This window comes from Dama dama, chromosome 20, assembly GCF_033118175.1.
Source record: "Dama dama isolate Ldn47 chromosome 20, ASM3311817v1, whole genome shotgun sequence".
NCBI classification, from domain to species: Eukaryota; Metazoa; Chordata; class Mammalia; order Artiodactyla; family Cervidae; genus Dama; species Dama dama.
Window position 1 is genome coordinate 56,009,936 of NC_083700.1, and position 22,520 is coordinate 56,032,455.

The 22,520-nt window shown below is 34.7% G+C and overlaps 1 protein-coding gene across 1 annotated transcript in view; it reads left to right on the plus strand.

Moving 5' to 3' along the window:
• The window catches only part of SELENOF (selenoprotein F), a 37,561-nt gene extending 15,419 nt beyond the window's left edge, over positions 1-22,142 (plus strand). Inside the window, exons 3-5 of the mRNA XM_061121472.1 lie at positions 7,277-7,340; positions 18,787-18,836; positions 21,290-22,142. Coding sequence (XP_060977455.1) covers positions 7,277-7,340; positions 18,787-18,836; positions 21,290-21,421 — 246 coding nt within the window. The 3' untranslated portion in view covers positions 21,422-22,142. The remainder of the gene's footprint in view (positions 1-7,276; positions 7,341-18,786; positions 18,837-21,289) is intronic.
• Positions 22,143-22,520: the final 378 nt, after the last annotated feature.

A 22,520-nucleotide genomic window follows, 5' to 3' on the forward strand; every position in this document is an offset into this window, starting at 1 on the left:
TGGTAATGAAATTCTCTTTGTTTTAGGTATACATGCAAATTCTGTTTCTTACCACAGTATTGAAAGAAGCCTTGTTCTTTTCCTCAGATTTCATAGTTGGAATGGTCTAATTTAGATTGTGGTGATGTCAGAGAAACATTTTTTTTTCTTTTTGTACATTTTCGTTGAGCTTTTTAGTGGAACAGTGAAAGACTCCCTTAGCGTACTCTTACTTTCTTCAGAGCCTAATTTAAGGTAGATGTTACCTTGCTTGTTTTTAACTTAGAGGAAGCTTCCTTAGACACAGTGATTGTTTTATATTTTTGCAGAGTTTGGTAGAAAGCACCTAAAAATGAATAGTTTGATCTCAGGCATATGATTTTAGAGCATTATATTTACCAGGTTGGTTTGCTAAAATTGTAAAACCCAATTTATTTCCCTAATCCTTTGTATTCGTTCATTGTTCCTATACAAGAATGCCATCAGTCAGAGTGTGTATGAAAGTGTTAATAAATACACAGTTTGCCTTATACATTTAAACTGAATCTTGACAAAAGCTTACTATAAGATCACAAATATTTAGTACTCTAGTTATTTGCTTATGTGTAGTTGTAGCTTTTTGTTTCTAACACTACAGGCACTTTAAAAAATATTAGGAAATGTAGGAATGACTTTGATAAATAATGAATTAAAATTTAAAACATCAGCAGATCCCTAGACATAGTTTTAGTTGTAAACATTTTCTCTGAGAATTAACTGACTAAATTTTGCTGAAAAAGAAATAGCTTCTGCTTAATATTTTTTTCCTCTCCAGATGTATGTGAAACGAGTAAAGTTGACTTTAAGAAATAACGTTTGTGTGTACTACGTTGCCTCAGTCATGTCTGACTTTGTGTGACCTTATGGACTGTAGCCCACCAGACTCCTCTGTCCACGGGATTCTCCAGACAAGAATACTGGAGTGGGTTGCAGTGCCCTTCTCTAGGGGATCTTCATGACTCAAGGATTGAACTCATATCTCTTAGATCTCCTGCACTAGCAGGCAGGTTCTTTACCACTAGCGATGTAATTAATGTTTTAAGAGGGTCACATATACTTAAATGTTATCATAATAGTTTTTTCATTTAAGATCTCTAAATATTATAATACTTAGATTTCATCATTTTATAGCCATGCTTCCTTATTTTTTTAAACTCCTACATTTTAATTAAGAGCAGGTAAGCCTTTCTGCTTTATTGACTATACCAAAGCCTTTGACTGTGTGGATCACAATAAACTGGAAAAGTCTAAAAGAGGTGGGAATACCAGACCACTTGACCTGCCTCTTGAGAAACCTGTATGCAGGTCAGGAAGCAACAGTTAGAGCTGGACATGGAACAACTGACTGGTTCCAAATAGGAAAAGGAGTACGTCAAGGCTGTATATTGTCACCCTACTTATTTAACTTACATGCAGAGTACATCATGAGAAATGCTGGGCTGGAGGGAAGCACAAGCTGGAATCAAGATTGCTGGGAGAAATATCAATAACCTCAGATGTGCAGATGACACCACCCTTATGGCAGAAAGTGAAGATGAGCGCTGAAAAACTGATGCTTTTGAACTATGGTGTTGGGGAAGACTCTTCAGAGTCCCTTGGACTTCAAGGAGATCCAACCAGTCCATCCTAAAGGACATCAGTCCTGGGTGTTCATTGGAAGGACTGATGCTAAAGCTGAAACTCCAATACTTTGGCCACCTCATGCAAAGAATTGACTCATTGGAAAAGACCCTGATGCTGGGAGGGATTGGAGGCAGGAGGAGAAGGGGACAACAGAGGATGAGATGGCTGGATGGCATCACCGACTCAATGGACATGAGTTTGAGTAAACTCCAGGAGTTGGTGATGGACAGGGAGGCCTGGCGTGCTGTGATTCATGGGGTCATGATGTACTCTGCATATAAGTTAAATAAGCAGGGTGACAATATACAGCCTTGATGTACTTTTCCTATTTGGAACCAGTCTGTTGTTCCATGTCCAGTCATTGCTTACCTGGTTTACCTTTTAGAATTAATTTAACTAGTCTCTTAAGCAAAAGTCTACTACCATTTGATTGTTTTGTAATTTTGCCTCATTAATAGTTGAGGGTAGTCCAAGGCATCCCCAGCTGCACATTACTTTAAAAGTAATATATGTTAACTAAAAACCTGGTGCCTAGACCACAACCCAGCTGTCCTGATTTACTTGAACTGGGGTAAGTTCCAGGGATCAGTAAATTTCAAAATCTTAGATGATTTAAGTGTATAGTTGTACAGAAAGGCTTGAAAACACTACTCTAAGGTCATTTGAATTTGAAAGCTTGAGAAATTTTGAAGTGGAGAGAAAATTTTGAAGAAATTCTAATAACGGGAACAATGAATAACATCCTTAAACAGGCTATTAGGGCTTCTATGAAAATGGATACACGCCTTAACCATAACCGATAGCGTCAAAGAAAATATTCACTATTCTTACTGTTGAGCATCTAAAGAATCCAGGCTTTTTGTGTGTCTTGTGATTTTTTTTTTTTTTTTTTGCTTTGTTTTAGCAACTCTGAAAGGTAGGGAATATTTCTTTTTTTTTTTTTTTTTTTCTTTTAAAGGTTTATTTTGTTTTTTGGTCATGCTGGACCTTCCTTGCTACAAGCAGAGGCTTCATTGTGGTACACAAGCTTCTCACTGCAGTGACTTCTCTCATTGCAGAGTACAGGCTCTAGGGCCCAGGGGCTCCAGTAGTTGTGGTACATAGGCCTAAGTTGCTCCAGGGCATGTGGGATCTTCCTGAACCAGGGATTGAACCTGTGTCCCTTGCATTGCAAGATAGACTGTTAATTACTGGACCACCAGGGAAGCCCTGGGAATATTTCTTGTTCAGACGGTAAACTGAAGCCCAGAGAGAATGACTTGCTGTCTGTAACTAGCAGAAATACAACTAGACCCACATACACATTTGATTTTTTAACTTGAGCTCTTTTCATTATACTCTTAAAAGATACAATGAGGCCTATTAAAAATTTTAATGGTTTAAGCATAAATCAATTCAAACTGGGTAACACCCAACTGGAAGTAGTTAGAAATGCCCCACCAACAAGGAATTAGGGATAGAACTTAGAGATGTGGAAGCAAAGCAACAGATATTTTTGATTGGCTATAGCTTAAGAAGCTACCTTATTTGGGAAGACCTAGTTGATGACTGGTAATTTTAGGTTTTATTTCTTAACTTTAAAGCATTTATAGGCTTAGGGTTTGGTTACATAAGTCACTCATGCCCTAGAACCACCTCTGTGTGATGGCCTCCTTGTTTAACAATACCATGCTGTATGAAAATTTGATAGTTTGACTTAGTTTAAATAGTTTATTTTTTCACTGTAATGTTTCTTCAGAGCCATTGATACCATCACCAACAAAAGTATTAAGTATTTAGTGTTGAAAAGTAGCAGAATATTTCTGACTTGGACAAGGTTTATAGGTTTGTTGTAATGGTGGTGATATGATGGTGGCAGTAAAAGTTAAATGCAGTACTTTTTAAAAATTCTTTAGAAATTTTACAAAACTCACATATGTTGCCTTAACTTACCTAGGAATCTAGCTGTCTGGTAGAAAACAGTATAGAATGATCTTTTTGTCTTACTATTAATCTGATCCATTTTATAGCGACATAGTAAAACTTTAATTGTGGCAAAGTTACCACCGCAAAGTAAAGATTTCAGCTGTTTTTGTATGAGAAACCTCATTTTAGGCCCTAACTAAAATTTTGTAACAAGAGGTTGGTCAGGTAGGAAAGAAATCATTATATTTCAACAGTAAATAAATTACCAGGGAAGTCTTTCAATAGTGAGGGGAGTACATTGTCTCAAAATATTAGGAAAATATATGAAATGTACAGAATTTAAATTGAGGTAGCTTATAAATAATAGTCTTGGTAGTTCTCAAAATATATTTAAATTGCAAAAAATTACTTAACTGCAAAGCTGAAATTTATTTTAAGAATAATAAAAATCACTTATTTTTTAAATGAAAGGGAAATTGGAATATTCAAAATTCCTGTTACAAATAAGGTAAATTAGTTATAGAGCTCAATTAGTTAGATATTTCCACTTCCCATTTGGAGGATGCTATTAGAAATTTAGGAGAACTAGCAATAAGAAGTAATATGGAAATAGGTACGGATGCCAAAAGGGGAAGTGCAGTTTTGTGCATCATTTTCATATTTTTCTAATTTAAATTATTTTTCCATTTAAAATATTTGGGCCAGTGTAATATAATCCTAATGGAATAGTGCCTAGAGTTAGATTATCAGCGCAAATAAGGCTTCTCTCTAATGCATATAGAAGAAAGGCCTACCAACTTGGTGTTGGTAATAGAAACAAATAAAAGCTTGTATGTAGAAGTTATATAACTTGCTTCTTTGATTTTTCTTCAACTGGTATTTTTCCACAAATGTTTGAAGGTCAGTTTTTATATGTTTATGATGTTACTTTAAAAAGTAAAAACACTAAAGGTGAAATTCAAGGAAGTTTCAAATTTTAACTTTTTTTAATCCTTTCATACTTCATACATTTGATAAATTCTGAGTAGCATATATTTCCTCGTATGTGAATGAATGTGTTGCCAAAGATTCTTATGATTACTAAATAAGGCATTGAAAATTTACCACAATTTGTAGTTAATTTACTGTATTTATTCACCACGAAAAACATATTTTCCTATGAGCACTGCAAATTCTTAAATAAAATACCAAACTAGCATCACAAATTAATGCTTTAAGCATTTGAAATTTTCCTTGAGAAGCTCACATCTGAGCTTGCGTAGTCATTAAAAAATACGTCTCTAATATTTTTCATTTATCAGTTCATGTTTTGTGGTGCAGAAAATGGGTTACAAGAGTGCTCGGATCCTTCAGTCCTTTGGGACAACCAAATGGGAACTCAAGTGACCAGAGGTCCCCAGGCTGCTGCTGCTCTTAAGTCGCTTCAGTCATGTCCGACTCTGTGCGACCCCATAGACGGCAGCCCACCAGGCTCCCCTGTCCCTGGGATTTTCCAGGCAAGAGTACTGGAGTGGGGTGCCATTGCCCTCTTCGGGCCCCCAGGCTAGTCATCTCCAATTATAAGCAGCAACTTCCTTTTACCCCAGTGCTCCAAACAGTTGTTACTGTTTTTGCTGTGTAATGATACAAAGAATTTAGGGAAACAGTGGTATAGAGGAATGCCATCATATAAGGTAATGGAATCTCCACTTAGAGTTTCCAGGGGATCATAAACTTGGAAGCAGAAGATAAATCTAATAACCAAATTTGTATATAGCCTTGTTTTTTTAATTATGGTAAAGTGTACATAAAATTAAGTATTTTAACTGTTTTTAAGTGTTCACTTCAGTGACATCAAGTACATTCACGTTGTAGTCCAAGCTTCATCACCATCTATCACCAAAACTTTTTCATCTTCCCAACATGAAACATAGTTATTAAACAGTTCCTCCCTGCCACCACCCATCAACCCCTGACAACCACCATTCTGCTTTCTGTCTCTGAATTTGACTACTCAAAGTACCTCATAAAAGTGGAATCCTATAGTATATATACTTTTGTGGCTGCCTTATCTTAGGATAATAATGCTTTCAATTTTCATCTCTGTTGTAGCATGTGTCATAATTTCCTTCCTCTGTATGTATATATACTGCATTTTGGTTAGCCATTCATCTGTTAGTAGACATTTAGGTTGCTTCCACCTTTTGGTTATTGCGAATAATAACACAAATAACTATCCCAGTCCCTGCTTTTAATTCTTTTGGGTTTGTACCTAGAAATGAAATTGCTGGATCATATAATTATATTTTTAATTTTTAAAGGAACCACCATTCTGTTTTCCATAGTGGTGGTACCATTTTACATTCCCAACAGCAGTGCACAAGGATTCCATTTTCTCCACATCCGACTCAATCACTTTTTTTTTTTTTCTAATGAGTGTGAAGTGGTATCTTATTGTGGTTTTGATTTAATTTCTGTATTGATTAGTGATGTTAGAATCTTTTTATGAGCTCATTGGTAATATGACCTTATACTTTTAAAGATTTGGGGTGCAGGATTAGCTAACCAAGATTAACCAAATCTTATTTAAGAATCTTAGAGATCATCAGAGTTCTTAATCTGAAATCATCAGTGGTTCAGAGAGTCCATGAGTAGTGTGAAGGAAAACAAATTCAATCAGACTCTCAGTAGCTGTGCCCCTCAAAAACTTAAGAACTTTATTGATCCAACCCAGAATCACCAGAATGTTTTTTTAAAGCCATTATGTTGGGAGGAGTTGGAATTAAGGTGATTTTTTTTTAATTTCTGTTTTGTGCTTTTATTTTTTAGTGTCTGAAAAAAAAATTCATAGTGCACATGATTCTGTGCTATTTTAGAACTTGAAAAGTAAAATTTATCTTTAGCTCTTGGACATACAAAAGCTCTTGGACATGGAAAAAAAAAAAAGACTAAAAGCTAAGAAGTAAAATGGATGTAGTATGTTCTTATAATTGCCTGTCTTTTCAGAGTCACAGCATTCCCAAGTCACTACCAGAAGAATGGACAATTCTCTACAGCTACAAAAAAGTGATCTTTACTATTGAATCCATTTCAGCTGAATTCATTGCAATAAAATCATTGCATTTGAGTTTTTTATAATAAGCTTTTTATTATAAAGAGAATGTATAGGTAGAAAAGCAACATTTACCATTGAATTCATTTCAGCTGAATCTCATTAAGGGAAATATTTGCATTTAAGTTCTTTATAATGAGATTTTACTGAGTTTTCAGTAATATCTTTACATAGTACTCTAATTACTTTTTAAAGGTATTGATTGGGGTTTTGTATTATTTAATTTTAGAACATTGATCACTTAATTTTAAAAGCAACCAAAAGGAGTTCTCATTAAATATTTTTGTTGAATAGATGATGGATACACACCTGGATTCACCTTAGCATCCTTAAAAGAAAAACTGTAGGAAATCTTTAAAATTTTGTAAAAAACTTCCTAGGACAGCTTACCTATTCAATTTCATTGTCAAGTCTTCATATCTTCTTCAGTCTTTTTTAATAAGTTTGAGTGTACTCCAGGAAGGGCTTGAACACCTCTACTGTTTAATACCCTTAGGCTTTCATTTTCTCTTCTGATGTTTGTTTGATATATATATCTGCTTAACTGGAATGTTTATACTATGAAATTTTATATTTATTTTATAGCTACATTTTTAAAATTTATACCAGTTTTTTAAACTCCTGTTTTTTCTTTTGCAGCTGTATGCAGGAGCTATTCTTGAAGTCTGTGGATGAAAATTGGGGAGGTTCCCTCAAGTCCAAGGTATGTAAAATTAACTCTAGTATAAATTTTAGTTAATAACTTAAGATCAACATTTCACAAAAATAATTTCATTAAATATTTCAAAGAATAAGAAACTTTAAGGTTATACTTTCTAAAAAGTATATGAATATTTTTTCTCCATTTGTTTTCATGGGGAGGAGTTTTATAATAACTGTTAAATACTAGGTTACTTTAAGCAAGCATAAAACATGAAATTTAGATTTAAATAAAGTACCTAATGAGATGATTATTTTCTTAAGAGACTTTACTGAGTACACATTTTATGAGAGCCTTTCTTTTACCAGGTGTAATCTTTCTAAATAATATTTTCAGTATAACTGAATTATATAAAACTCACAAGAAACAATTGCATTAAGTGAAATTAGACTTGTACAAAATAAAAATAATCAAGAAGAGAATTAAATACCATAGAACTTGAGGTGTAGAAGAAAGGAAATCATACAAGTATATCTTCACAGGAATTAAAGATAAGTATGTGAAAGGATAATTGTGAAAGTGTATTCTTTTGGTTGACAGCTAATAGTAATGGAGATTTGTATCTCCAAAAAGACTTGAACCTTTTCTATTCCATCCTTGCATGTCACTTGAAAATCAGTTTTATGAAGGTAATGAATTTTTTTTTTAACTGGAATGCGTAAGTGCTGTATTTGTATACCTCATTCTGTTTTTGTTTCTGCTGCCTTTCCTGTGGTTTCTTGACTTGTTTACTCAATGGCAAGAGAATTTTTTGGGTTTAGTATTTTGTAAAATTGCCCATGTTAACACATGCCTTTTATTGCTGGCCTAGAATTACTTATAATAAAATATTGCTCCTTTTGGCACAGAAATGTAATCAAACAGTTTGACTTGGGGACATTTTATTTGAGACCCAGAGCAGATGCACATCTAATTAAATACATTCTTTATTAGAATAAGAACATATTCTGATATAACACAGAATATAACAGCTTCTACTTGGGGAGAAAATTCCTTGCTCTTAGGATTAATTTTGCCTCAAACACTTAAACTCAGAATTGTACCAGAGTTGTTTTAGCTTTTTTTATATCAGTTATCTGAATGATAAAGTGATCATTCTTATTCCTAAAATGTTTTGACATTTGCTCTTCAATTGTATTGATTATTCATATTTACTGACTTGTCATTAATAATCTTTTGTGACTCATGAGGTCAAGAGTAGCTTGCAGTTAGCGCTTCTATTTGTGATATCAGGTTTTATCATGTCCATGATAATAATTTCTACAGCTGCTAGTTCAGTCTTTAAAAGAGTGAGTGTAGTTTATTAATCTTTGGATTACAACTTAATTATATATATATTTCTTATGTATAGTTAAATTATCAAACTTGTGGGTATATGTGGTAATACTGTCTTTTCCTTTTGAAACATTAGGTTTTTAATTCTGTGTATAAATATCTAGTACAAACCGATTTAAATTAAAATGATTGTATAATTCTATAATCCATAGCCATATTTAATAATATTATCAATATTTTCTGAGCCCATGAGAAACTAATACATTTTTTAAGTTTATTTAATTTAAATTAGCCATGTCATGAAACAGAAGGAAAAAATAATGTTAAACTATTCTAGAAGAGAGAAGGATTAAAAATTCAAAATGTCTTATCCACATTAATTAACTCAGGTTTTGTGAGGGGAAAAGAAGTCCCAAATCATATTAGCTAATTCCAGATATACCTCCTAAAATACTTTGGTTTTTCCATGTTATGGTTGCTTAAGTAGGAAAGTCTATATGTATAAAAACTTCTCATTGTATGTTGGATCTAGTGTTTTATCACTTACAGTGACATCAAAGCAATGATGTTAAGTATGTTTTCCTTCTTATGCATGAGTCTTACCATGATAAGGATGTGTCTGCAGTCTATCTCTCTCCAAAATAAAAGATGTAAATTTCCCCTGATTTTGTAGGTCTTAGCAGACATTTTCTCTAAAAGACCAGATAGTAATGCTTTTCAACTTTAAAGCCAACAGTATCTCCATTGCAGCTTTTGAACTTTGCTTTTGTAGTACAGAAGCAGCCATGGAAAATATTTAAATGAATACATATGGCTGTGTTCCAGTAAAACCTTATTTATAAAAGCAGGGAGGCCAGTGTGGCCTGTGGACTACAGTTTGCCAGCCTATGTATTAGAATCATAAATCTTTGGATACAGAAAGGAATTTTAAAATAATGTACAACTGAGATAGCAAATAGATTTTCACTTCTTGAGTGATGCCTAGGATTATGATGATACCTCGGAGTTTTACTGGAAGGAATACTGATTGATTAGCACTAGCTTCATCAATTTACTCATTTATAAAATGGGTTAATAGGTGGTATAAAATCAGTTAATATCTACCTTATTGGACTGTTTTGAGAATTGAATAACAATAACTTTCTAGCATTTGACTCTCTCTTCCCTTCACTTGTGTGAACAGGTTTTTTTATTCTCCTTTTTTGGCATCTCATCTACCACCCACACTTCAAATATTGGTGTTAGTCACAGTCTGTATTCTTATTTTCTCTTTTTCTTACTTTCTTGAATGGTGTCCCACTCCCTCAGTTTCTACTGCAGTGTTCACCTGGTAACTCCCAGTTTATGTCTTTAACTCAAACTGTTCTTTTGTTTATCACCACATTTCAGACTGTGAACTGACATTTCCACTTAGGTGGTCTTAAACCAACATACATATATGTCACCTGGGGATCTTGTTAAAATGCAGAGTATAATTCTGTAAATTGGGTTTATATCCTGAGATTCTGCCTTTATAACAGTTGTGTAGATTGTGGCCTACATTTTTAGTTGTTGTTCAGTTGCTCAGTTGTGTCCTACTCTTTGCACCCCAATGGACTGCACCATGCCAGGCTTCCCTGTCCTTCACCATCTCCCGGAGCTTGCTCAAATTCATGTCCGTCGAGTCAGTGATTCCATCCAACCATCTTGTCCTCTGTCATCCCCTTCTCCTCCTGCCTTTAGTCTTGCCCAGCATCAGGGTCTTTTCTAATGAATTGGCTCTTCACATCAGGTGGCCAAAGTATTGGCACTTCAGCACTTATGAATATTCAGGATTGATTTCCTTTAGGATTGACTGGTTGGATCTCCTTGCAGTCCAAGGGACTCTCAAGAGTCTTCTCCAACACCAGAGTTCAGAAGCATCATTTCAGCATTCAGCCTTCTTTATCATCCAACATCGATACATGATCACTGGACAAACCATAGCTTTGACTAGACAGACTTTTGTTGGCAAAGTAACGTATCTGCATTTTAACACACCGTCTAGGTTTGTCATAGCTTTACTTCCAAGGAGCAAGCATCTTTTAATTCCGTGACTGCAGTCACCATATGCAGTGATTTTGGAGCCCAAGAAAATAAAGTCCATCACTGTTTCCATTGTTTCCCCATCTATTTGCCATGAAGTGATGAGATGGATGCCATGTTCTTTGTTTTATAAATGTTGAATTTTAAGCCAGCCTGTTCACTCTTCTCTTTTACCTTCATCAAGAGGCTCTTTAGTTCCTCTTCGCTTTCTGCCAGAAGGGTGGTGTCATCTGCATAACTGAGGTTATTGATATTACTCCCAGCAATCTTGATTCCACTTTATGCTTCATCCAACCCAGCATTTCACATGATGTACAACTGTTTGAATTTGTTAAAAACCCATATTTTGGAAGCCTCATTATCTTAGAGGCTGAAGTGGTCCAAAGGGGTTCCTGAGAAAAGGACTGCCTGATTGGTGGGTGCAGATAGTGGGCTGACAATAGAACTGCTTTGTACTTTATAATTAAGGTCTAGAATGATCGATTTCTTAGTAATTTTGAGTTTATTTTCTTGTGCTTCCATGTGGAGGAGACAGGAATCCTGACCTCAACAAGGAAAGATAGCTCCATTCAGTCCTGCCCACAGTTTGAAGGACACACACTTTAATTTCTCATTTCCACTTTTCCAGCCCCTGGTGGCCACTAATCTGCTTTCTATTTCAGTGGATTTTCTGACTCCAGATAAATGGAATCATAATATGATGTCTTTTTTGACTGATTTCTTTCACTTAACGTGTTTTTAAGATTCATCATATTGTGTATTTCAGAACTTAATTCCTTTTTATGGCTAAATAATATTCCATTATACAGTTACCCTGGGGGCTTCCCTGGTGGCTCAGATGGTATAGAATCTGCCTGCAGTGGAGGAGAGCTGGGTTCAACTCCTGGGTCAGGTAGATCCCCTGGAGAAGGAAATGGCAACCCACTCCAGTATTCTTGCCTGGAGAACTCCATGGACAGAGGAGCCTGGTGGGGTATAGTCTGTGGGGTCGCAAAAAGATGGACACACTGAGGCATGACTAACACTGTACACTCTGCATGTAAGTTAAAAAGCAGGGTGACAATATACAGTCTTGATGTACTCCTTTCCCAATTTGGAACCTTCTGTTGTTCCATGTCCAGTTCTGTTGCTTCTTGACCTACATGCAGGTTTTGCACGAGGCAGGTAAGGTGGTCTGGTATTCCCATCTCTTGAGGAATTTTCCACAATTTGTTTTAATCCACACAAAGGCTTTAGTGCAGTCGATGAGCAGAAGTAGATGTTTTTCTAGAATTCCCTTTCTTTTTCTATAGTCCAGTGGATGTTGGTAATTTGATCTCTGGTTCCTCTGCCTTTTCTAAATCCAGCTTGTACATCTGAAAGTTCTCGGTTCACCTACTGTGGAAGCCTTGTTTGGAGAATTTTGAGCCTTACTTTGCGAGCATGTGAAATGAGTGCAATTGTGTGGTAGTTTGAACAATCTTTGGCATTGTCCTTCTTTGAGATTGGAATGAAAACTGACCTTTTCCAGTCCTGTGGTCACTGCTGAGTTTTCCATATTTGCTGGCATATTGAGTACAGCACTTTCACAGAATCATCTTTTAGTATTTGAAATAGCTCAGCTGGAATTCCATCCCCTCCACTAGCTTTGTTCCTAGTGATGCTTCCTAAGTCCCACTTGACTTCACACTCCAAGATGTCTGGCACTAGGTGAGTGATCACACCATCGTGGTTATCTGGGTTGTTAAGATCTTTTTTCTGTAGCTCTTCTGTGTATTCTTGCCACCTCTTCTTAATATCTTCTGCTTCTGTTAGATCCATACCATTTCTGTCCTTTATTGTGCCCATCTTTGCATGAAATGTCCCATTGGTATCTCTAATTTTCTTGAAGAGATCTCTAGTCTTTTCCACATTGTTTACTGAGGAAGGCTTTCTTATTTCTCCTTACTGTTCTTTGGAACTGTGCATTTAGATGGATATATCTTTCCTTTTCTCCTTTGCCTTTTGCTTCTCTTCTTTTCTCAGCTGTTTGTATGGCTGCCTCAGAAAGTCATTTTGCCTTTTTATATTTTTAGTAGAGAGGCCTTAAAGCCAGCACATTCAAAAATTAAATTAATCCTCTTCTCTAAAACTACACTGTCTTCTTCACTATTTCCACAAATGGCAGTATCATCAAGCAAAAGTGTTAGCATGAAACCCAAGACTCATGATTACTATTTCTTGCATACTTTATACGCAGCTAGTCATCAAGTTGTGTCTCTTCCTCCTCCTTAATAACCTTCATATCTTACTCCTTTGGCCTATTCTGTAGTTTTAATCAGCCCTTAGCATCTTTATCTGAAAGAATTAGTTACTTGTTATCTAGCCTACCTGTCTTTTCCCTTTTCTTGCTTCTATTATCTCTCCTACACAACTACCAAAAAGACCTTTCCCATAAGACAGATTTTATTATGTGACCCTGTTATTTAAAATTCTCTGTGGTTCCCCATCACATAGAGAATAAATGTCAAACTCAGCATCATATATAAGACCTATCGTGGCATGGACTCTCTTTTCTAGGTTTATGTCTCTAGTTTATGTGCAGAACTCTTGCAATTCTCTGCACTCTGACCGCTAAGTCTTGGCACACACTGCATGTTTTTCCTGACTTGTGCTTTTTGCCCATTCCTGTGATGAACCCCTATTCATTCAAAATTCAGTTCAAACATTATTTGGGGATTACTTTTGCACAGGATTTTTCACTCTCCGCATTGTGTTCCATAGCATTTCCCGCATAATATTTTAATGTATTTATTTGCCTTACTGGTCTCCTGCCTCTACCAAACTTTGTTGTTCAGTCGCTAAGTCATGTTTGCGACCCCATGGACTGCAGCTCCTCTGTCTTCCACTGTCTCCCAGAGTTTGCTCAAATTCATGTCCATTGTGTCGGTGATGCTATCTAGCCATCTCATCCTCTGCCGCACCCTTCTTTTGCCTTCAATCTTTCCCAGCATCAGGAGCTGTCTAGTGAGTGGGCTATTCACATCAGGTGGCCAAAGTATTGGAGCCTCAGCTTCAGCAACAGTCCTTCCAGTGAATATTCAGGGCTGATTTCCTTTAGATTTGACTGGTTTGATCTCCTTGCAGTCCAGGGTACTCTCAAGAGTCTTCTCCCACACAATTCAAAAGTATCAATTTTTCAACACTCAGCCTTCTTTATGGTCCAACTCTCACATCCATACACAATTACTGGAAAAGCCATAGCTTTGACTATATGGACCTTTGTCAGCAAACTGATGTCTCTACTTTTTATTACATTATCTAGGTTTGTCATAGCTTCCCTTCCAAGGATCAAGCATCTTTGGATTTCATGGCCTCAGTCACTGTCCACTGTGATTTTGGAGCCCAAGAAAATAAAATCCATCACTGCTTCCACTTTTTCCCCTTCTATTTGCCTTGAAATGACGGGACCAGATGCCATGATCTTCATTTTTTGAATGTTGAATTTCAAGCCAGCTTTTCTGCTCTTCTATTTCACCATCATCAAGAGACTTTTTAGTTCCTCTTCACTTTCTGCCATTAGAGTGGTATCATCTGCATATCTGAGGTTGTTGGTATTTCTCTAGGCAAAATAGGTTGGTCTGGTATTCCCATCTCTTTAAGAATTTTTCAGTTTGCTGTGATCCACATAGTCAAAGGCTTTAAGCATAGTCAGTGAAGCAGAAATAGAGGTTTTTCTGGAGGAACTCCTTAAAGTTCAGTTTTTAAATTTTTTAATCACTAATATACTCCCAGTCATCCTAACACTGTACCTCATATTAACAGGAATTCAGATATTTATTGAATGAAGGAGTGTATTTACTAGAGTTATCCAATTCAAGGGTGGTTCCACTTTTGACAAATGGAAATCTGGTTAAAAGTCTATGTTTACGTTGGTTATATACCTTTTATGAATATACAGTCTTCAGTGGTCCTTTCCTGACTTTTTCATTCTGATCTGAAAAGGGATCATCTTTTTAGTTTGTCTTGTCTTCGGTATTGTACCTCTAGTCTTCTCAGATTCTTTTAATTATTTAAATTGCCATTCTCTGAATGTTTTTAAATGCTTTTAAATTGTCTTGTTGGAAGGACCAAAATAAGTCATGGTTTTGCACTCTAGATAGTTTGTATACAATAGTAAATGTTCTTATTTTAGAATTATATGGATACCCAGTAGTTTTCATTGAAGACACTTCAGAATTCAGTTCTCTTGTTGTTGTTGCTGGTGCTCTTCTCTTTGTATTATTGTTTCTGGATATGATATGAACTTTTTGTTTAGAATATATACTGATTCAAATGTACTTATTTCTAATCAACAGTAAAATATCTAATTATCATTACATGTAACTTTGTATGGCACTTCACAAATCTTAATTGTACCTGCTGTAAGCCTATTTATTAAATCTTTAAACCAATAGAGTACATTGTATGACTGCTTCTAATGTGATCAAAGATATATCACTAGATCTCGCCAAGTATATTTTGCTTCTGTATTTTCACTTGTTTATGATTTTGAAAATAATAGTTCAAACTTTATTTCTAGACATATCCTTCCTATTACCCCTCATCCCCATTTTCCTCTTTTGGAAGATAGATTTTTATTTTTTAATACTCTTCAAGACTCTATGACTTTCTAAGCAGTGTATGTAGTAAATATTTACCCTGCACAAATCTAGGCAGCTGCACAAATGCCGTGCTGATAAGAATCTTAACTGAATCATTTAACCTGTTTTCTAATCATTTCTATATGTTTGATCACTTTAAAGTGTTATTTGCAAATCTGCCTTCCTAATTGACAAATAGTTAAATTGGCATAAGGACATTTTCTTGAAATAGTGACTGAATTAATCTCTAGGATTCTTCAAGCTGATATCATTTAGTTAGTCATTTTTAGAAGAGCAGAGGGCTTCCCTGGTTGTGCGATAGTTAAGCATCAGTGTGCAGTGCAGGGGACACCAGTTCAGTCCCTGGTCTGGGAAGATCCTCCATGCAGCAGGGCCAGCCAAGGCTGTGTGCCACACCCGCTGAGCCCACGCGCTGCAACTGCTGAAGACTGCGCGCCGGAGAGCTTGTGGTCCACAACAAGAGTAGCCACTGCTTTGAGACACCCGCACACCGCAGGCAGAGAGGAGCCCCCGCTCTCCGCAGCTAGAGAAAGCCTGCACACAGCAGCAAAGACCCAGTGCAGCCAAAAATAAATAAAAGAAAATTTTTTTAAGAAATTAAAACAAAGTACAGTAGAAAAATAAGTTACTCTGGGATGTTTTTTGCAAGTCTCATATTCTCATATAGTCTATCCTAGTGCTGTGTGTATATGGTGAATATTCAAATATCTTTTAAAAGTTTAGTTTACTGCCTGTAAAATGTGTTTTGGCACTACAGTGTATTTAATGGATATTCCCTTCATTCAAAATTAGGAGCTTGTGGATTTATACATAGCAGAGAGAAGAGAAAAGAACAGATGAAGATAGTCATTATTTCACCCTCCATGAGTCATTATGTAACTCATCTTAATATTTCTTTTAAATTTATTTCTCATTCCAGCCTGTTAAAAATCTTCTGAAAGACAGTTATAGTTGTTGTTATAAATACGAAAAAGTATTTAAGAGTAGTTCTTTTCTCTAGAGATTTTTTTTTTGTAGTTGTGAATGATGTGTTAAATGATGCTTTACACAAGTGTGCATTATAACATTTGCCAAAGGAGTGGTATAAAACCCATAGGATATCATAAGCTCATTTTCATTTGGGGACTCAGGAGTTTTTGGACAAATCTGAAAGGATAAAGGTAATAGAAAAGACATTCTAATAAGCCAGAATAGTAGAATCAATTTTATTTTGAACTAAATATAGTAGGGGAAAATCAGATGGGATATCTAAATCTCTTCCAATAGTTCTGCAAAACCTTGAAAAGAAAAAGTATTTATTAATTTTTGTTTTGTTGTCCTAGATGCACATATATAAAGATCTTCATAGTGAAACATGTCTATAGTTCTATTGCTAGTTGATTGTTAGTTTAAAAAATAAGTTCTCAGGACTTCCCTGGCACTCCAGTGGCTAAGACTGCACTCCCAATGCAGGGGGCCCAGATTTGATCCCTGGTCGGGAAACTAGATGCCACATGCCACAATTAAGACCCAGTGCAGCCAAATAAGTTAAAAAAAAAAAAAAAAAAGTTCTCAAAAACATGCCTGTCACTATAAAATCTAATTGGAAACTAATGCAAATGATTACAGAACGGGTATTAAGAACTGTCTGTTATCTAAATGAAACATGTTACTTGTATTTTTTTTTTAATATATTGTAAAATTTTCTAACTTGGACAGTTAAGATATGATCATTACTAAAAACTTGCTAAAATGTAGATCAACAGTAACCCAAAAAGGAAGGCATTTATTTAAAACTTCTCCAAACCCTGTGCTCCAGATATAACTCCTATTAAAATAATAGTTATTGTTTTGAACTGTTAGGAATATTCTGCTAAGTATTTTGTATTTTCTCACTTAATTTTTTTTTAAAGATTTCATTGAATGCTTCCAAGCTGTTTCCTTTGCAAATATATATTTATAGATAAATATATAAATATATTAATGTAAATATATAAAAACAATGTATCTGTCTTTTTTTAACAACCATGGAAAACAAACTGATCTATAAACCTTTATATGCATTTGTGTCTATATCACTAAATATAGATTAATACAATTTTTAAATGATTGGATGTGTCTCGTAGTGAGGTCGGTGTTAATTTATTTAACAAGTAGCCCTTTACACACTTAGATTATTTTCAGATTTCCAGACTTGGTTAGCAGGACCTTGTATCTGTGTTTGCCTTTTATAGTGTCATTGTTTCCTCAGAATAAAGAAATTCTGAGAAAGATACTTGCAGGTCTAAAGAGTATGCCCATTTTGTTAAATACCTTTCAGGAAGGATGTGTCCATTTATATTTCTCCCACAGCTAACCCTCAGCAAAATGTTCTGTACCCCTTCTCTAACCTTAAATAATCTTTTTAATTTTTGCCACTCCAAATAAGGTTACCTCGTTGTTTTGACAGTTCTTGGATTATTTTCTGAGGTTGAACATTCATTTCAAATGTTTAGTGACCACCTATATATTTGTATATTACATGTTCCTGTCCTTAGTCCATTCTAGTACCTAGTATTTTTTATTATTATTAATAGGAGCCCTCTTATATACTGCTAGAAATAATTTTCCCCATTTGTCATTTTTACTTTTTTAACTTTGTTTCTAGTGATGTTTTGCTGTACTGTTTCCATTTTTATAGAGGCACATCTAGAAATCATTTTCTTTAGAATCATTTTAGGAATGATTTAGGAAATCATTTAGGAATGTAGGAAAATTTTATTTTCTTTATCCAGGTGTCTTTGTTAAATGCCATGGTAATAATCCAAATCTTTTTTTTAAACACTTATCACAATTCAGATTATCAGTTAGTTACATGATTACTTGTTTAGTATCTTTCTTCCCCACCAGACTATAAACTCCCTAAGACCAGGAGTCCTGTCTGTTTTATATAGCTTTATCTCTGCTGTCTGGTATACAATAGATATTCAAAAGTATTTATTGCATAATACACACACACACTCCCAGACACATGCATACATAATCTCTCTTTTTCTCTCTCTCTCTCTGGCTTGATATCTTTACCATATAAAAAAATAGAGGTGGTTTTATCTCTCTGGTTTTCCTAATCTGTTTCTTTGTCTTATCCATTCTGATAATAAGTATCACATTGTACATTAAATAACAGTTGAACAAATTCTCCCATATTTTACTTTTTATAAACTGCTCTATTCTCAAACATTTACTCTTATATACTCTTATAGAGTTTTGTTGTCATTTTGTCAAGCCCTTAAAATCCTATTGTAATTTGGGATTTTTATTAACTTGAAATGATATCTTAAAATATTTAGTCTTTCCATTGAAGAATATGGGAAGTCTTTCTACTTATAGGTGTTTTAACTTCCTTGGTTTTCCCATATAGAAAAGAATCTAATTTTTTTATTTGTTGCATTTATTTCTCCTTTCTATATTGATGTTTATAGTCGCTTGTATCTGGAAGTGAACAATTTGAATGTTTCTTTTCTTTTAAGCTTTCGTCAGGAGTGATAAACCCAAACTATTCAAAGGACTGCAAATCAAGGTAATGTAATTTTAATGTGATCCTTTTTTCCAGCGTTTTTTAAAATTAAAAAATTACTCATTTTAAATTAAATTTATGTTTTAGAACAATTTTAAGTTTATAGAAAAATTGATTCTAGAGTTCTCACATACTCCCATCTCCATCCTCCAGTTACCGTATTAACATCCTGCATTGATATACATTTGTTATAGCAGATGAACCAATATTAATACATTATTAACTAAATTTCATAGTTTGCATTAGGGCTTATTCTCTGTACAGTTCTAGGAGTTTTACCCAATGCATAATGTCATATATCCACCATGACAGTATCATACAGAAGTTTCACTGCTCCCAAAACTCCTTGGTGCTCCGCAGCCTACCCCCTGCCAAACACCTGGCAACTACTGACCTTTTCACTGTCTCTATAGTCTTGGCTCTTCCAGATTATCATATAGTTGGAATTACACAGTAGACAGTTTTTTCAGATTTCAGACTTAACTTGATGTAGGTTTACATTTCCTTTGTGTCTTTTCTGTAGCTGGACAGCTCATTTCTTTCTAATGCCGGATAATATGAACAATATTCTGTCATATCCTGGTTTGTTTTCTCTTCACCTCTGCAAGGGCATGCGTGGTGGTCGCTTCCAGTTTTTAGCAATAGGAGTAACAGTGCTGTGTACTTTTTTATGTAGACACAAGTTCATCTTATGGGTAATTGCCTGGAAGCACAATTACTGAATCATGTAGTAAGACTGTTGGGCACTTCTTACAAAGCTAAACTGTTTCCAAAAGTAGCTATATCATGTTGCAGTCCCACAATAATAGATGAGAGTTCTGTTAATCCACATTCATCAGCATTAGTTAATGTCAATGTTTGAATTTTAGCCATTCTAATAAGTGTGTTATCTCGTTTTCATTTACATTTTCCTAATTGAGCATCATTTCACGTGATTATTTGCCATCTGTATATCTTCTGTGGTGAATCTGAGATCTTTTGCTCACCATTTAAAATTTTAATTACAGTTAAAAAATTTTTTTAAGAAATTTCCCTGGTGGTCCAGCACTTAAGACCCCATGGAGACACAGGTTTCATCTCTGGTCAGGGAACTGAGATCCCACATGCTGTGCAGTCAAAAATCTAAAAACTTAAAAGCAGTTAGGATGGTAAGTTAAATGTTAAGAGTACAGTTCAATAGTGTTAAGTATATTCACACTGTTGTGCAATAGATCTAGAATTTTTTTGTCTTGCAAAACTGAAACTCTATAACCATTAAACACTAATTCCCCTCTGTCCTGCCTCCAGCCCATGGCAGTCACCTTTCTGCTTTGTTTCTGTGGTTTTGACTGCTTTAGATACTTCATATGAGTGAAATCATATAGTATTTGTCCTTTCACGACTGGCTTATTTCACTTTAGCATAATGTCTTTAAGGTTCATCCATGTTGTAGCATGTGACAGGATGCTTTCTCTGCATCTGTTGATACAAGATTTCTTGCTTAGCCTTTTGGTAATAATGGATTACATTAATTCATTTTCAAATATTGCACCAGCTTTGTATACTTGGAGCAAATCCAAATTGGTCATGGTATATGATTCTTTTTACCTTATTGGGTTTGATTTAATATTTGAATATTTTTGCAGCTGTGTTCTATGTAGTTTCTAATTTTGTGACTAAATGAGTTTTTTTAATTAAACAATGAACTTTTTAAGCACAGTTTATGTAGATAGCCTGATCCAAAAGATTTTGGTAATAATGTTACTGCTTCATTAGCTTAGAGGGCCACAAATGGATTGAGAATATACCCAAATGCTAATAATCACATCAGAGCTTGTCTCCATCTCCCAAGTTCACAACCCTAGAAAACCTAGAAAAACTGAAGCATAATTGCTAAAAGAAGTTCTCAGAGCTCCCTTTATCATCACTGCTACATTCTAGTTATATGGTCCTTAATTTAGCATTGAAGATTGATCGCTTAATGAATGGGATCATGTTTGTTATCCCACTTAACCCAGAGTAAGAATTCCTCAGAGCCCTCTGGCAAAATATTGGACCCCGCTACTTAGGTAGGTCTGAAGTTTTAGGAATCCAACCAAATTATAAACTATTTACAACAAAATTAATATTCTCTGGTTTAAGAAATCGAATGAAAGTCCAGTGCAGAATTACCTGATAATTGGTAGGCACAGTCTTTTAACATTGCTCTTAGTTATCATTCTCTTCATGTATGCAATAAATACTTGTTATATTCAAAAGTAAGCTTAAACCCCAAGTAAAATTGTCTTGATACCAGCAAGTGTTTCTCTTCAAAAGTAAAGTGTGGGTTTTTTTCCCTACTTCTTATGAAATCCCTAAAAGACTTTAAAAGCTTATTATTATTAAATTTAGTTAAGCTAGATTAAATTGGTTTGGATTTTGGTTGAAGCTTAAAAAGACTACTTCTAAGCAGAAAATTATATTCCTCTTTTTTGTAGTATGTTCGCGGTTCAGACCCTGTGCTAAAGCTTTTGGACGACAGCGGGAACATTGCTGAAGAACTAAGCATCCTCAAATGGAACACAGACAGTGTAGAAGAATTCCTGAGTGAAAAGTTGGAACGCATATAAATCTTAAATTTTGTCCTATCCTTCTGTTTACCTTGTCCAGTGAAATACTATAGAACCTAGAAAATAATTTAGTTTTATTGATCGGTCTTTTACTGTGAGGCATTAAACATCTAATTAAAAGTTGAAATGGCAGCACAGCCCATGATAGGTAAGAAGTTAACAAAACCCTTTTTTTATAAGTTTCCATCCTTCATTTGTTGATACCACTAGTAACAGAATGCCTTGTAATAGACTTGTGGTTAATTATGCAAATGATACTTTGCGATAATTGGACCAGTTTTATGAACAACAGATTTTTAAATTAGGGAGGGTAATAAGGGAGATGATTATGGTGCCTCGTGTGCTGTGTGCTCTTTGAAAGTAACGACAAAAAACTTGAAAGCAAGTAAGACATACCGAGCCTCAACAGATTGCTTGTTTCCCAGATCCTCTCATATTTTTTTATCACCCAGCCTTCCTTTTAATAGAAATGTATAGTTTATAATGAATGCACTGCATAAAAACTTTATGGCTGCATTGTAAAAGAGTTTCAAGATCTACAGTAAGAGTGAAATATTTACATAAAGATTTGCATTAATGAAGACTACACAGAAAACCTCCCTGAGGATTTGTGTGGACCTGATACTTAGCAAATTTTTGGCCTTTACATTCTTATGGAAAAGTCAATTTAAAAATGATCATTTGTAAGACCAAAATATAAATAAAAAGTTTCAAAAATCTATCTGAATTTGAAATCTTTCATGTTTAAAAAATGACACATTTCTCAGTACATTTTTATTTTCATATAAACCTTTGTTTCAAGCCAAAAAACACTTAAAATGAACACATTTTCATTAATACCTTATTATATAAGGAATATCTCTTAAAATACTACCTCTTTTTTTAATGAGCTATTAGAAATGACTTTGCTTAGTCTTTTGTGTGATGAAAGTGACCTCTTAAAAGATGGTTCAATAAGATCAGCATTCATCCAAATGACTTTAGGTCATTTACACCTCTTACTAAATTAAATTGGTCTGAAATCTTACTGTATCAACTCAAACTTAAAATAAATTCTTAAACTATCTTAATGAAGGGTATTTGAAATTCTTTTAAATAA